We start from the raw sequence: 14,564 nt of genomic DNA, 5'->3' as shown, positions 1-14,564 counted from the left end.
TCAGGTCTTCTGACTCCTGGTCCAATGCTGTTTCTGCACTTTGCTATTCACCGTTCTTTGAAGGATGCTTATGATCACCTTTTTACCTAAACATGCCCATTTCATCTTGCCTTTTTAGACTGACTCTAATGGGGAACAGCATGTTGACCCCTACTACTTAAATGAAGAGAACAAAGAAATCACTGTATTTCTTTAAGGTAACTTCCTCACCAATAGGCCATGAGCACAGGCTAAAATAATGTCCTGTGACTAGTAAGAAATAAAATGTGTCCAAAGTTTGGTTCAGCATCTTGAGTGAAATGAAACTTTAAAATATGTCAGGGTTCTGAGTGATGGCACAGTCTTAAGAATATAGTCCTATGAATGGGGAAGATGAAGGCAAAACATGGAAGAATATCTGGAAATCCAAAGGAGGCTGTGCTGTTCCATAAAGAGGACTGAACATGGTTCAGGAGCCTGTGTGTAGATTCTACACAAACAGTGACATTATCCCATTATATGATGCTTCACTCTGTCTAGATTCACTTTCCTCATTCCCAAAATGAGGATATTAACCCTTCCTGGCTGACCTCAGGAGTGGCTATGAACGTTTCATTTCCAAGTTTTCTATTGGATGACAGAAGTTTGACTAGACTGTTCATCCAAGAGCAGAACCAAGATGGTGCCTCAGTAGCAGCAAAAGCCCACACCTCTCTGACTGTCCTTCCACAGCTGTCTTTAAAAAGTGCATCCAAATGACAGGAGTCAAAATCCAACAGCAAGATGAAATGAGGGGGTTCTCCTGCTGAACACAACTTGAAAGGTAGGCAGAAAGAGTTGATTTTAAGAGACAGAATCAGTGAGCAGCTTTCAGAATCTCCAGTCAATGGGCCAAATAAAAGGCTGGGAAGATGAGCAAGCAGCAGAAAGGCACTTAACCCTTGAAAATTTCTATGGGGTCAAAGAGCAAAGAATAGACTTCACCCAGAAAAGACTGGCATCTGGTTGGTCTGCAAGCTGAGAATGAGTCACCATCAAGATATGGCCTTCATAGGCAAGACCACTAATGCAATCTTAAGCCCCATTAAGAAAGACAATGCCAAGTAGTAGAGTTGAAAATGCCAGTGAATCTTCCTTGACAGACTGTGTATTCAGTTCTCAGTGCCCAGCTTTGGGAATGGCATTAATTAGCAACAGAACATTGAGGAAGACAGCCAGCCTGGGGAATGACCTCAAAATCGTGCCATGTAAGGATGAAGGAATTAGGAGCAAAGAATAGAAATGACCAGGAAAAAAAAATTGACCTGGCTGTTACAGGAAGGAGGGAGGGACTTCCTTATAATGATGGTTATTACAAATTGGAGTTGGCTGACTTGGAAGATAATGTGTTCCCACTGTTTTCAAAGTCTTCAAGCAAAAGCAAAAAGACCACTTATGTGATATGTTGTGGAAGATATGCACAATCCATATTGTTGAGACAAGATGATCTTTTCTCATATTCTTCTCAGTTAGGACTATTCTCCATTCCGTGTTATTATCTTGGTGCCCATATTTATGTAATATTTTACATATCAAATGTACTTCCATTGTACTACCTTGTTTCTATTTGTTGATGTCTTCTATTCTTTCTGGACTCAGGGCAAATGCCACTTTCTTTATGAATCTTTCTCTGATCTGCACTCCTTCATCCCTAAATAAACTCATTGCTCCATCTCTAGCGAGTTGAAGAAGTTTGACTGGACTTTTTTGTATTTATCTCACTAGCCTTTACATCAGTGATCTCAACATCAGTTCCTCACTTTCATTAAACTCTAAATTCCTTGTGAACAAGCTCATTTCCATTTTTTTTGTTCTATTTTTTTGTCAGACTTTGTATGAAGTGACACTTTAAATTGATTGTGTAATTGAATTGACCCAAGTGGCTTAAGTCAAAAAAGTAAGAACTGTGCCCATTTCTACTGAGACATGATATTCTAATAGTTTTCTTTGCTAGAAAACCTGAGATAAGTCTTGTGCATTACCTACAAAGTACTATAATAATACATTGGAGAACATCACAGAAAGTATTGTCCTAAGTGAGTAAAATATGCTATTTTTTCACATGACATTGACTTGGTGTCTTGGTTCTGCAACTAAACTAAGTATGAGACCTTGGCCAAATTATTTTCCCTCCCTGGACCAGATTTTTCTCCTTTGTTAAATGAAGGGTTTAATTAGATGATTTCTAAAGCTTCTTCCAGCGCCAAAGTGCTATGATTTCATTTAATTTTTTGTTGTTCAGTTGTTTTAGTCACATCTGATGCTTGTTGACCACATTTGGAGTTTTCTTGGCAAAGATACTGCAATATTTTGCCATTTCCTTCTCCAGCTCATTTTACAGATGAGGAAACTGCTGCAAACTGGGTTGTGATTTGTCCAGGGTCATATGGCTAGTAAGTGTTGGATTTGAAGTCCAGGCTTCTTGACTCCAGGCCCAGTACTCTATCCACTGTGCCACTCAGCTGCCCCATGACTGTAGAATTAGTATATTGGATTCTTCATGCCCACTTAATTCTCTAACTATATGCCAAGTGAGTATATTATTCTCCACATCTCAAATCATTCCCAAAATGTCTCTTCCCACCTGGCAGTATATTTGGTCTACATGTCAGTTTTACACATAAATTAAAAGAAATATGTCAAGATAGAGACTGACGATGTATTTCACTGATATTAGAGAGACTTCAGTTAATGAAATGCCTTGTACCAGTGGAGATGGACACTTTCTTTGCAAGTTATAGCCTTATAGAGTCTCAAAAAGAGGAATTCAGAAAGACTTATTGTATTGCATTTGATGCCACTGGCATCATATCCTATGAGCTACCAAGTCATGGTACATTATTTTACCAGTTACTGTTTCCACTCTAAGGAAGGTACATGCAGCCTTCTGTTGGTTCTGTTGTCTGTGCCATCATTATCATGAATGTTTTGTCTTTCTTAAGAGTAATATGTTGATAGCTAATAAAGAATCCTGGAAAAAAATACATGTGCAAACTGAAGAATTGGGGGTTTTTTAATTGCTAAGAAATGAGAATTTTGAATTTTAAATTTTGAATTTTGTATTTTGAATTTGAAAGTGTGTCTGCTGATAGAAAAAATATATATAAAAATTTAAATTATTCTCATTTGGATCCTGTCTGAGGGAAATGGTTCCTAGGCCCAATTTAGAACCTTTCATTTACAGCATTCACTCACTCAATTAAATTTGATCAATAAGTTCAACCATAATATTGAATCACTTCTTTCAACTCAAGGAGAAAAAAAAATCACAAAAATTATTCATTGAGGATATTTATTGCAAATGATGCAAATTCTTCTATTCATTGTCCATCTATGACCAATTTTTTTTTTTCATCAAACTTCCTTTGTTCTAGACTTTGAATTTTTTTCCCTGTCTATGAAATGTAGTGGATTTTTTGAAGTTAACCTATTTTTATATAACTTTAGATATAAGAATTTTTTTAATTTGAAGGATATTTGATATCTTCTCATCCTAACACCTATTCTATATTGATCCATTTGGTTGGCATAGAGCATAGTGCTCAGGATTTGGAATCAGAAGACTGCAGTTTAAATATAGACAGACACTTTCTAGCTATGTGACCCTGAGAAAATGTTAACCTTAGGTTTTTCAACTGTAAAATAAGAGTAATAATAGCACTTTCTTCTCAGTGTTGTTATGAGGATCCAACAAGATAATATTTGTAAAGCATTTAGCATGGTGCATAGCCTTAGCCCATAGTTACTTAATATTTTTTCCCCTTCCTTCCTTCCTTCCTTCCTTCCTTCCTTCCCCAACAATTTACCTTTTCACTACCTTTTATCTGGTTAACTTGAATACCTCCAATGACAAGGAAGTCCAAACTCACAAGGCAGTCTTTCTTATTTACACATAATTCTAAATATTTGTCATATTAAACTCTAATCAGCCTCCTCACTGTTTCTTTTCATCATTATTCTGACTAATGGATGTAGCAAGAGGGAATAAGCTCATTTTGTCCTCATCGACATTTCAAATATTTGAAAATATATCACTTTCCTCAAAACTTTTGCTTTCTCCAAGTCTAGCATATCTATTTGTCTTTTATAGATCATCTTGCCAGTCTAATGGCCCTCTGCTGAGAATATTCTTGATTTATCAATGCTTCTCCTAAAATGTGATAGCACAATATAAACACATGTTTGTATAAATAGGCTGGTGCTGATAAGAGATAATGAAAAGGGTGAGACTGTCTTCATTTCAGTTCGCTTCTGTCTTTTTTATTAAGGAAAGTTATGTTCACTAGCCTGACAAATAGAGAATAAAATGGAATAGAAAAGATTCGCTTTCCTACAGATTTAGCACAATAAGGAGAAAGAATTCTAGCTACCTTTGAGCACCTAGATGCAAAGAGTAGATTAGGTTTCAGCTCATTGATCAGAATGACTATTTTTTTTTTGCCCCTTTTTGTATCATCAGCACTTAGCACCATGCCTGGCACTTAGTAGGCTCTTAATAAATGTTTATCATTTGAAGTATATGCTAGAATAGAAAAAAAACTTGTGCAAAAACAATAAGTAATGTTTGAAGTAACGAATAAATATATCATAGGAATGCAGAAGAAAATTATTGTCCTAATAGTTAAATAAAAGGAAAAGGATATAGACATTCATATAATACCTTCTATGTACAAGACTCTTTTCTAAACACTTTACTTCTTACAGTAACAGTGTTATGTAGGTGTTTGTGGTTGTTTTTTAAAGCAATAAAGGCAAACTGTGGTAATGACTCACTCAGGTTTATGCAACCAACAAATATCTGTGACTAAATTTGAATTCAGTACCTTCTGACTCAATTTCCAGCTTTCCACCAATGTCACATTTTTAAGTAAGAGAGTAGGTAAATTCTCCACTAATGTGATCTTCATCATCTCTTTATTTATTTTTTTGGATTGAAAATTTTCATTTAATTAATTAATTTAGAATATTTTTCCATGGTTACATGATTCATGTTCTTCCCCCCCCCCCCACCCCCAGCCGAAGCTCAATTCCCCTGGGTTTTACGTGTGTCATTGATCAAGACCTATTTCCATATTATTGTTAATTGCTCTAGGGTGATTGTTTACAGAGTCTACATTCCTAGTCATGTCTCCATTGACCCAATCACTAATGTGGTCTTAATGCTGGCACATTTTAAAGACATATTATTAAAAGGGTTAGTCACAAACATCTAGAAAAGGAAACAGTGATTTAGAACAGCACATGTCAAGTCAAGTCATTTCCATTTCTGATAGTTTATATGCTTTTCATGACAAGAGTTGGTAATTGATACTGTTAGTTTAGATATTTTGGGTTGTTTTGATGTTTTTGCAAATTTCCAAAAGCTTTTCATGATTATTATCAAAATGTGAGAAAAAATAGACAACAGAGTCAAGTAGTTTCAGAGCTGGTAAACTGGCTAGATCAAAAAAGAAGTCAGTAATGATTTAATATCAACAAAGAATGAAGCTCCTAGCAGTCACCAGGAGATCTAACCCTTTGTTTCTTAAACAGGATTTTTTTAAATGGCTTAGATAAAGGCATAGATGGCATATTTTACATTTGCAGATGATACATCTGAAAAAAGACTATCAAACACATTGTATGGAGGTCAAAATGCAGAAAGATACTAACCTGTATTCTGGGACAGTGGGGCAAAGTGAAAAAGGTTAAAATTAATTGTGAAAAATTCAAGTCATGTTCAAAATGAAATGAATTTCACAAATATTATATAAAAAAGTGTGATTAGACAAATATTTAGCTGAAAAAGATCTGGAGATCATAATGAATAACAAGTTCATCATGGGTCAAAAATATAGATTTTTTATATCTTTTTATATCATCTTATTGATCTGGACATAATATCTATCCTCTCATTATACACTTCCTATATTCTTGTTCTCCTATAAGTCCCTCCCCCCCTTGTGATATCATGACATGCTTTTGAACTCCCTTGGATTTCCTTGAATTTGCTTATCATTAGGTGGCTATGAGGTAGCTCATGAGGGCTACCAACCAGTTATCATTCTTTATTGCCATAATACTTACCTATTTTAAGGTCATGCTTCCCTTTGATGATTTTTATTATAAAAACAAAGAATAGCAATAATAGAAGTGAAAATTAAGTAGCATTTATGTTATTCTTTAAGTTTTGAAATTAAATGTACTCTCATTTGATTTGACTTCCCTCGCACAATTACAAACAAGATAATATGAAATTAGAATTCCTTAGGAGACATAAAATATCCAAAATTTGAAATATGGTCATCTCACTGTACTTTTTCCTTGTTAGATTATTTCAGGATTTTATGTTGAGTTCTGAGCATCACATGTCAGGTAAGATGTTAATAAACAGAAAAATTTCTAGATACAAATGCAGACAGAATGTTTCTAAATTTTTTCGATATCATACTAGCTTAAAAACTATGGGAGAACTTAGGAATGTTTAGTATGAAAAAAAAAAGATTTAAGGATAATAACAAGCAATAATTGTTTTAAGATAAGTAAAAAATTCATTACAGCTTAAGATTTCCATAAGTGTAATTGGCTCTCTTGGAAGTCAATTCTCCCTCATTAAAATCTAATTAAGCCTAAATATTCATTTCTTCTATATTATTGGAAGCACTTCTTAGTCTGATATAATATGACCTAGCTAGCCACTGAAGTTTCCTTTCACCTTGATGATTATGAACTTCTCCTTTTGTGATTCTTTTAAATACTTCAAAAGATCCTGTATTTATCACTGGGAGTCCTTGTCTCAGTGCCACTCATCATAGCAATCCATTCTCTGTTTAGTAAGCCATTAGTCTAAGTTTCCACAACCAAAGTAATAATTATAACCTCTGTTCAACTGTTGTGTAATCAGTGTCTGCAGTCTTGTATAGATTGACCCTCAGATTACAGATCTATGGTCTATTACTTGATGAGTACTCAAAGAAGGGAATGGGGTAAAATAAACAGACTTTGACACTTGAAGTAAAAGAAAGACCCAAGTTCAAATACTCCTTCCACTGCTTACCACCTGTATGACCTTGGCCAAGTCATTCAACTTCAAGAAGTCCAAATTTCTCCATTTGTAAAAGGAAGTTGGACATTATTCTCCTTACTCACCACGATTATTGCCATCATAATGGGCAATTATATATAAGTTTAATTTATGTCCAGGTAGTTAAAAGATATTATTTTATTTACACAACAACCCTGGGAGGTAGGTGATATTATTATCCCTTTTTTGCAGATGAGGAAACTGAGACAGACAGAGATTAAATGATTTACTCAAAGTCACACACCTAACATATGCCTGAGGCTAGATTTCAAGTTGTGAAGACCTATATAGATCTTCTTTACTCCCAGTCAATGCCTTTATCCAGTGCCCCACCTAACTTCCATGCTTAAATAGCTTCTAGATATTCCTGTTTGAAATTTGTAATTGTTTTAATCTTTCCTGTTAAAAGCTGAGAGAGCTTGTGCTAAAGTTGTAGTCTTGAAGAAACTGGAGGATTACCCTGGGCTCTGAATCTGTAATCCTCTGACCTCATTCCTATCAGAATGAGGAAATAGTATCTGAAATGAGAGGAAGTTCTTTTTAACAGCTTAACAAATATGTTAACTGAATTGTTTCCTAATATAATTAAGCAAAACTCAAGAAACCTGGCTATGGTCCAGATATCATCCCCCTTTCCTCCAGGTTTTCTTTGGTTTCTGTAAACCCTTTTGGTAGTAAATTTGTTATGACTATTGTTGTGCAGCAGACATATCTAATATCCTGAAACCAGGGGAAAAAATCAAAAACTTGTTTTTCTTCATAATAGCCAAAATAACAAACAAAACTAAGGAGAAATGCTCATGAACTTTCTTCCCAAAATTTTCTTCCCATAACAATTAGTGGAGACCTTTAATCTTGAGGAACTCTAGTAAAATCTTGTCACAAGGAAAACAAGATTTTTGATACTATTAGTCACACACACACACACACACACACACACACAATATACCCAAGTTGACAGAGTAGCCCAACATTTTATGTCAGTGCTTTAGGCATCCACGTTTACATCAATGGGAGCCACAGTGTTTTCAGTAATGCAAAAGATGACAGCTACTATTGTTTAGCCAATGGTATCCATGCATCTTGAGAGTGAAAAAAATTCATCATCCTTCCTCTAACTGGATGATGATTCTGTCAGAATTTATCTAGTCTGAGTGGCCAATGACAAATAACCTAGGGAACTGAGGAAGAACATTTTTAGTCACAAGAATAAGGTAAATGAAGACAAAAAAGTGGAAATGAGGATGTTTTGAGGAAATGCTAAATAATCCCACTTATGGATGAAAATGTGGAAAGCTTTTGAGAAGTGATCTCATAGGAATGAAAGTGAAGAAGATGTATTTTCTGTTTCTGTGGGCAAACCACTTCATCTTTGTGCACCTTAGATAACTCCATAAGTTTTAACAATTAAAGGAGTTCCCAGCACTAAAGAAATGAGAGATATTTTCTTTGACCTAAGTAATAAAATTGTTGATTAGAAAGAGGCAAAAGAAAGATTTCTATCCCTACCTTTCTCTCCTTCCTGTTCTTACTATGGTTCCCTCCCTCTCTTCCACTAGTTGTGGTTATTGAATTGCTATTATTTCTACATCTTTCTAAGTGGCCATATTTTCTGCTTCTCATTATGTAGAGTTGTCAATAATGTGGAAGGTGCCAATATGCCAGAGAGTTAGTTCACATATTTTTTAATCATTTAAATAACCTTTTAGTGAAGTAGGAAGAATGGGTCCCTTGTGAATACAATACAAGTGAATACACTTGTGAATAGAATAGGGAGTGAATGGTTCCTTCCTCTTACTTCACATGGGGGGGATCCACTGAAAATAAGGACCAAAGAGGGCAGGTAAGGCTACTTTCTAAATAGCTGTGATGTCCCTTCTGATGTCTAGATTAGCCTGTTGTGATATTTGAGAAAATAGCTGAGTTAGTCATTCTGTTCTGTCACACTAGCTACAATGCTCTGTTTCCATTTGGATGAGGAGTGAAGCCAGCAATCACTTAGATCTTTTAGCAGTCAGAGCAGTTCTGATGTGCCTAAGCTTCCCCCTTGATCCCTACAAACAAAATCAGCAAATGAATTCTGTCTGGGCTTGGTCCCCACCCCAGTAGATCAGGAGTAAATTGTCCAGAGAAGCAAATCTGTCCAGAAGACTCACAGTGATAAAGCAGAGCTTCTCTCTCTGCCCAGTGTCTCTGGGGGAGTAGCCCCGCCTCAGCTCCCACAATCTCCTAGGACATTTTCAAGGGTCATCTTTTTCACTGAGTCTTCCTAAGAATGCAGGAATATTCTCCCATCAGGGACTTTAGAAAGTATGTAATAAAGAATACAAATTTCACAGGTCCATTGTTTTCATACAAAGGAGAACTTTGCTCCAACAATGGCTACAAGGTTGATAAGATGCTTATTAAGACAAGATGCTTACAAGTTATAATTACTTTGGCCTTATCTAGCATTGCCTTCCTAGACACTCAAAGGCCTTTTTGAATGCTATCTCATTAAACCTCTTCCTGAAAGAGAAAAGTAGTTTTAAGGATTTTATCCTGCTGCATGGTAAGAGGAAGGAGGCTATTTGGGGGCTTCACTTTTTTTTCTTTATTAATATTGAAATTTAATTAACAAGATGGTTTTTCAGCTCAATTCACATTAAATAACAGTCAGAAACTACTATGCTTAAGGCATTTATTCTAGGGGCAGCGATGTGATAGAAGTATAGCAAAGGGCAAACTATGAAAGAGATTAAAGGACAAAGCAGAAAATGTGAGAGCCCAGAAGAGCTAGTTTAAGGATCATGCCCAAAGGGACAGTAAACATCATTAACCATCATTTAATCCAACTCACTTGTTTTACTTAGACTGCTACTGATAAATACAAAAGAAACTTACAGGCAAATCCCTACAAGAAACTGTAAGGAAGCAAAGTATTGTAATAATGAAGAGATTTTTATCTTCTAATTCATCTATAGACTAATGAAAATAGCCATTGTGGAGAGCTTATTTTACTTGTTTGTGTGTGTGTGTGTGTGTGTGTGTGTGAGTATCTGTGGTTGTGTGGATAGATGAATATGTGTGTTTCTTTACTAAGGATAAAAAGAAAAGAAGAAATAGATTGGGTCTACCAAAAGGAAAGCATTTTTGTAATTGTGGCTGATCAATGAACTTGCAGCTGTGTAAAATACAGGGCCTTTTTTTCCTATGTGTGGGGGTTCAAGGAGTCCATCAAGTAGTTTGAAATGGTCATGCATGCCTGGAAGTTTTATTTAATGTGTGTGTGTGTGTGTGTGTGTGTGTGTTTATATATATACATATATATATATATATGTAACCCTCTCTCTCCATTTCTCTCTCTCTCTCTCTCTCTCTCTCTCTCTCCATTTCTCTCTCTATATATCTATCCATCTATCTTGCTATCTTGCTATCCATCTATTTCTCTATTTATCCATCTTACCTACATATATTTTTGTCTAGTTAGACAATAGGCTCAGAACTTTTCACTACTCTGCTTCTGGATCTCATCACATTGTTTAGTCATGGGATTTTAAAGTTGATGGAATCTTAGATGTCCCCTGGCCTAACCCCATCATGTTAACAATAGGGAAATAACCCAGAAAAATGAATTGCTCCAGTTCAAACAGTTGCCTAATGGACTCAAATTCTTCTCTTGATAGTAATTGACAGAATGATCAGGACAAAGGAGGAAGGAGGGGAAAGCAGGAAACCTAAATTTCATCTGCATGTAGGGTATTATAATATCTTAGATGGGATTTTTTTTGTTCTAAAGGGTATGATACAGAAAATGGGTGAAAAGTGTTTAAATCTCATTTTGAATGATTTCTTGGGTTGCAAATTATTTCATTACTGTGAGTAATGATGTTTAATAAATAAAACTTATTTGCCCTGATTACCTAATGATGGTGGCGGCTTAGTTTTCAAAGTTCCTACTTTCACAAAGAAGAAAGAAATTTTTATAAAGTAGTCAATGATTTTTTAAATCTATTACTAGTTTGCATTCCATAGATCATCACATTGGGCTTTTGGCTGTTGTATATACTTACACATATAAGTACCACCATGGTCAAGACACTTAATCCTACTCTCTAAGGGTCAATTTCTTCCTCTGTAAAATGAAGAAGTTGAATAAGATGATCTCTAGGGTCCTTTGAAAATTTTGGTCATGATCCTATGATCCATAATGGTAAAAGCAGATAAATATATATGTATATATAAATATATATTTTCTTACCTTCTTGGTCTCCATATGTATATATGTATATTAATATAATAAGAGAGAATGAAGGGGTATTATATGTAATATACTATGGAGGCAACATAAAACATAACATATCAATAATATATACTATGGAGACAACATAATATGTAACATATCAATAATATATAATATACTATGGAGACAACATAATATATAAGGTATCAATAATATATATTAAATATACACATAGAATGGGAGAAAGAAGACAGAATATGAGATTATATAAATATATAGTATATACACAAATTAATGGAAAAGAACATAGCATATGTAGTTTTATATGGACAGAAGCTCTGTGTTCTTTATATACTACAGTTATTGGTGTGTACATTTATGTATATATAATATATACTATGTGTAAAGAAGGGAAGGAATGTGAAGGGAAAAGAAGGAGGAGGGAGAAGAGAGAGATCTGATAGTGGAGAATACACTGTGCTATTCCATTCTCTGGGACTATAGGACAAACACCCCAGGGTTTCCATGCTTCTGTTTGTTATTCCTTACTTAGAATTACTGTTCTCATTCTGAGAAGGACCTTTCTCCTTGCACTGCCCTCTTTTGCAGCAGCTCAATATCATGATCAATATTGAAATATTTAAATAATGTCTTTGTCCTAGTCCATTGTTCCCATTAGTGATTATCTGTGCTGTTTGTGATGGCGGTTTGCCCTTTCCAGGAAAGGCAAGGTACTGGAACTTTCTCAGCATCTGAACAGCTCAGGGAGTTCATTCCTTCACCCCTGCTCTCTTCTGATGACTCTCATGACATATTTTCAATGGTTATATTTATAGGGCGGCAAGATCTGTGCCCTGAATCACAACTCTACTAACGTGAACAACAAGACCACAGAACTGGATCCCGTCTTGCAGGTATTCTTGTCTTTAAGCAGAATTGAAAACATTTCTGTATCTCAAATGGCTTGGTTCTGCTCTTTCCTTCTGTATTTATCCTGACACTCAAGCATAGGTATTTGATAACTCTTTAGTCTAATTTTCAGCAACTTTGGGGTTACCTAAGTGCTAATTTCCCCCCTCTTTTTTTTTTTTAAAGTATGCTATCCTGAATGGAAGCAAATGGGATGGGCTCAACTCCTGAATAGTTTTATCAAAAAGTCATTACCCTTATCAACCATTTAACTAAATTGATTTCAGTTAAAAAGTATTTAATCAACAAATATTCTTTCACAACTACTTTGTGCCAGGCCCTGGGAATAAAAAAATGTATATTTTTTTTGTCAATTTAGAGAACTCACAGATATCACCTAAGACTGAGATAATCATGATGCCTGTCACCATTCCATTTCAGAAAATGTCTCTTAAGGGACTACTCTGTACAAGCAGGAGGATCCACGTTAGTGTGAACAAGACCAAACAATTCTGACCCTAAGCAGTTTAGGTTCTAATGAAAGGGGGGTGTGCAGCAGTCTTCGAAGGACCGGGGACATTTGGAATCATACAATAGTGTTCACTGCCCCATCATTGCACACGGACCTGAGCTATTTTATTTGATTTAAATTATAGTCAGAAGAGTTCTGGAAAGAACCTTCTTTACATGGACAGATTCTTTGTGTGGTTTGTATTACAAGCGGCACTACACAAGCTTTAGAAGCTGATTTGTAATCAAATATTGCTTATCCATGTAGTGTATATGCTGCATTCCTGGGTGGCCAATGCATTTTTCATGCCAAATTTTAGTCATCACCAATATGTTTGCTTTTGAAATGGTATTTATTTCAAACGACTAATTCTCCCTTCTGTGTTGCTTGACAGAAGCTGCATACTTCTCCTCAGACTAAGCTGGAGGCCCCAAAATCAGATGAGGAAAACCAGAAGACTTCCAAAGGCATCATAAATACAGAAGAAAAGACACTGTAGGCTTCCGGAAGCTGTGTTGCAAATGCCATTTGCTAGTGTCTTCACATTATTTTTAGTCCAAAGGCATGACAAGAGTACTAAGTTTCTAGAGCATGCATCTTTTCCACTATTTTCTGTATGTTTGTAAAGTAGCTGACAGAATTTCCAAAATCCAACATGCCATTTATTATCCTTTAGCAATAATCTATTTGAAATCGATATTCACAGAAATGCTTTTGTAATTGAGTCCAGTTTTTTAAGACATTATGCTGTCTGGATCAGTAACTTGCTTATTATAAAATAGTCAGTTTTGTACACTAACACCATTTTAAAGTTTGTTTTGTTGCCTGATTCTTTTTCATATTTATACTTTCCTGGGACAGCCTTTGATGGCATCATGAAAATAAAGAACACTCTCTTCATTAGTACCAGCATTAGTACCAGCCTAGCAGATGCAGTCTATATCTTTCTATCTACAGAGCAAAGTCCAGGGCTTCCATGTCTGCCATCTTGATTAAGCACTCTAATGGGATGGAGTTTTAGGTGAGCATAATAGGAAAGGCCACAACATCTAGGTGATACAAATATTTACACCAGAATGTTTTGAGTCAACAAAGAACAGGAAACAAGTGAGTATTAATCAACTAGGGCAGTGATAGTGAACCTTTTAGAGATGGAGTCCCAGGCCCTACTTCTACCTCATTCCCCCAGAGGCCAAATGCCATGCCCTACACCCCAATGCCTGCCTAGCTCTAGACAGGGGAGAGAGGAAATGTGCACATTGGGCTGCTGGGCAGAGGGGTGGTTAAAGTGAGGAATGTCCTTAGATGCATGGAGAGGGGGAGGGGAACAGCTCTGCCATTAGTCCCTTTGGCTTTCTACTAGCAAACTCTGGCAGGTGATGACAAGTGTGTCCACATAGAGGACTCTGCGTGCCCTTTTGGGCATATGTGCCCTTGGTTTGCCAACACAGGTCTAGGGAATGTCTGATGAAGATACAAGATATAGTATATGGATGCCATGGAATATTATTGAGGACTAAATTTTCAGAGAAAATTAATTACCTTCATAGGGTTTGGGGTGCAATATGAAATTTGGAATGAGACAAAGCAAAAGATCTTTCTTTGTTCGTTAGATCACTAAGTTTTATCTCCAGCATACTTTCTCCAATAGTACAGTTAAGTGTGAGCTCCATTTTAAGCTTTCCCATGATCATTGTTTTTATGACCATTTTAACAACTGGTAACTTCTCACTTCCAGCAAATACATATCTCCATCAAACACGGGACTGATCTGAAGTTCAAATCTGCCTTCAGACACTAGCTATGCTACCCATGACAAGTCACTTAATTCTGTTTCTCTC

At 35.8% G+C, this 14,564-nt stretch overlaps 1 protein-coding gene across 1 annotated transcript in view; it reads left to right on the top strand.

Moving 5' to 3' along the window:
• LUZP2 (leucine zipper protein 2) overlaps positions 1-13,522 on the top strand; it is a 749,802-nt gene extending 736,280 nt beyond the window's left edge. Inside the window, exons 11-12 of the mRNA XM_056802005.1 lie at positions 12,140-12,217; positions 13,118-13,522. Of these exons, the coding sequence (XP_056657983.1) occupies positions 12,140-12,217; positions 13,118-13,222 (183 nt within the window). The 3' untranslated portion in view covers positions 13,223-13,522. The remainder of the gene's footprint in view (positions 1-12,139; positions 12,218-13,117) is intronic.
• The last annotated feature ends 1,042 nt before the right edge of the window (positions 13,523-14,564 follow it).

This window comes from Monodelphis domestica, chromosome 6 (genome assembly GCF_027887165.1).
Source record: "Monodelphis domestica isolate mMonDom1 chromosome 6, mMonDom1.pri, whole genome shotgun sequence".
Classification (NCBI taxonomy): Eukaryota; Metazoa; Chordata; class Mammalia; order Didelphimorphia; family Didelphidae; genus Monodelphis; species Monodelphis domestica.
The sequence above is the reverse complement of the archived record's forward strand: the minus strand, read 5'-3'. Positions and strand labels throughout refer to the sequence as shown.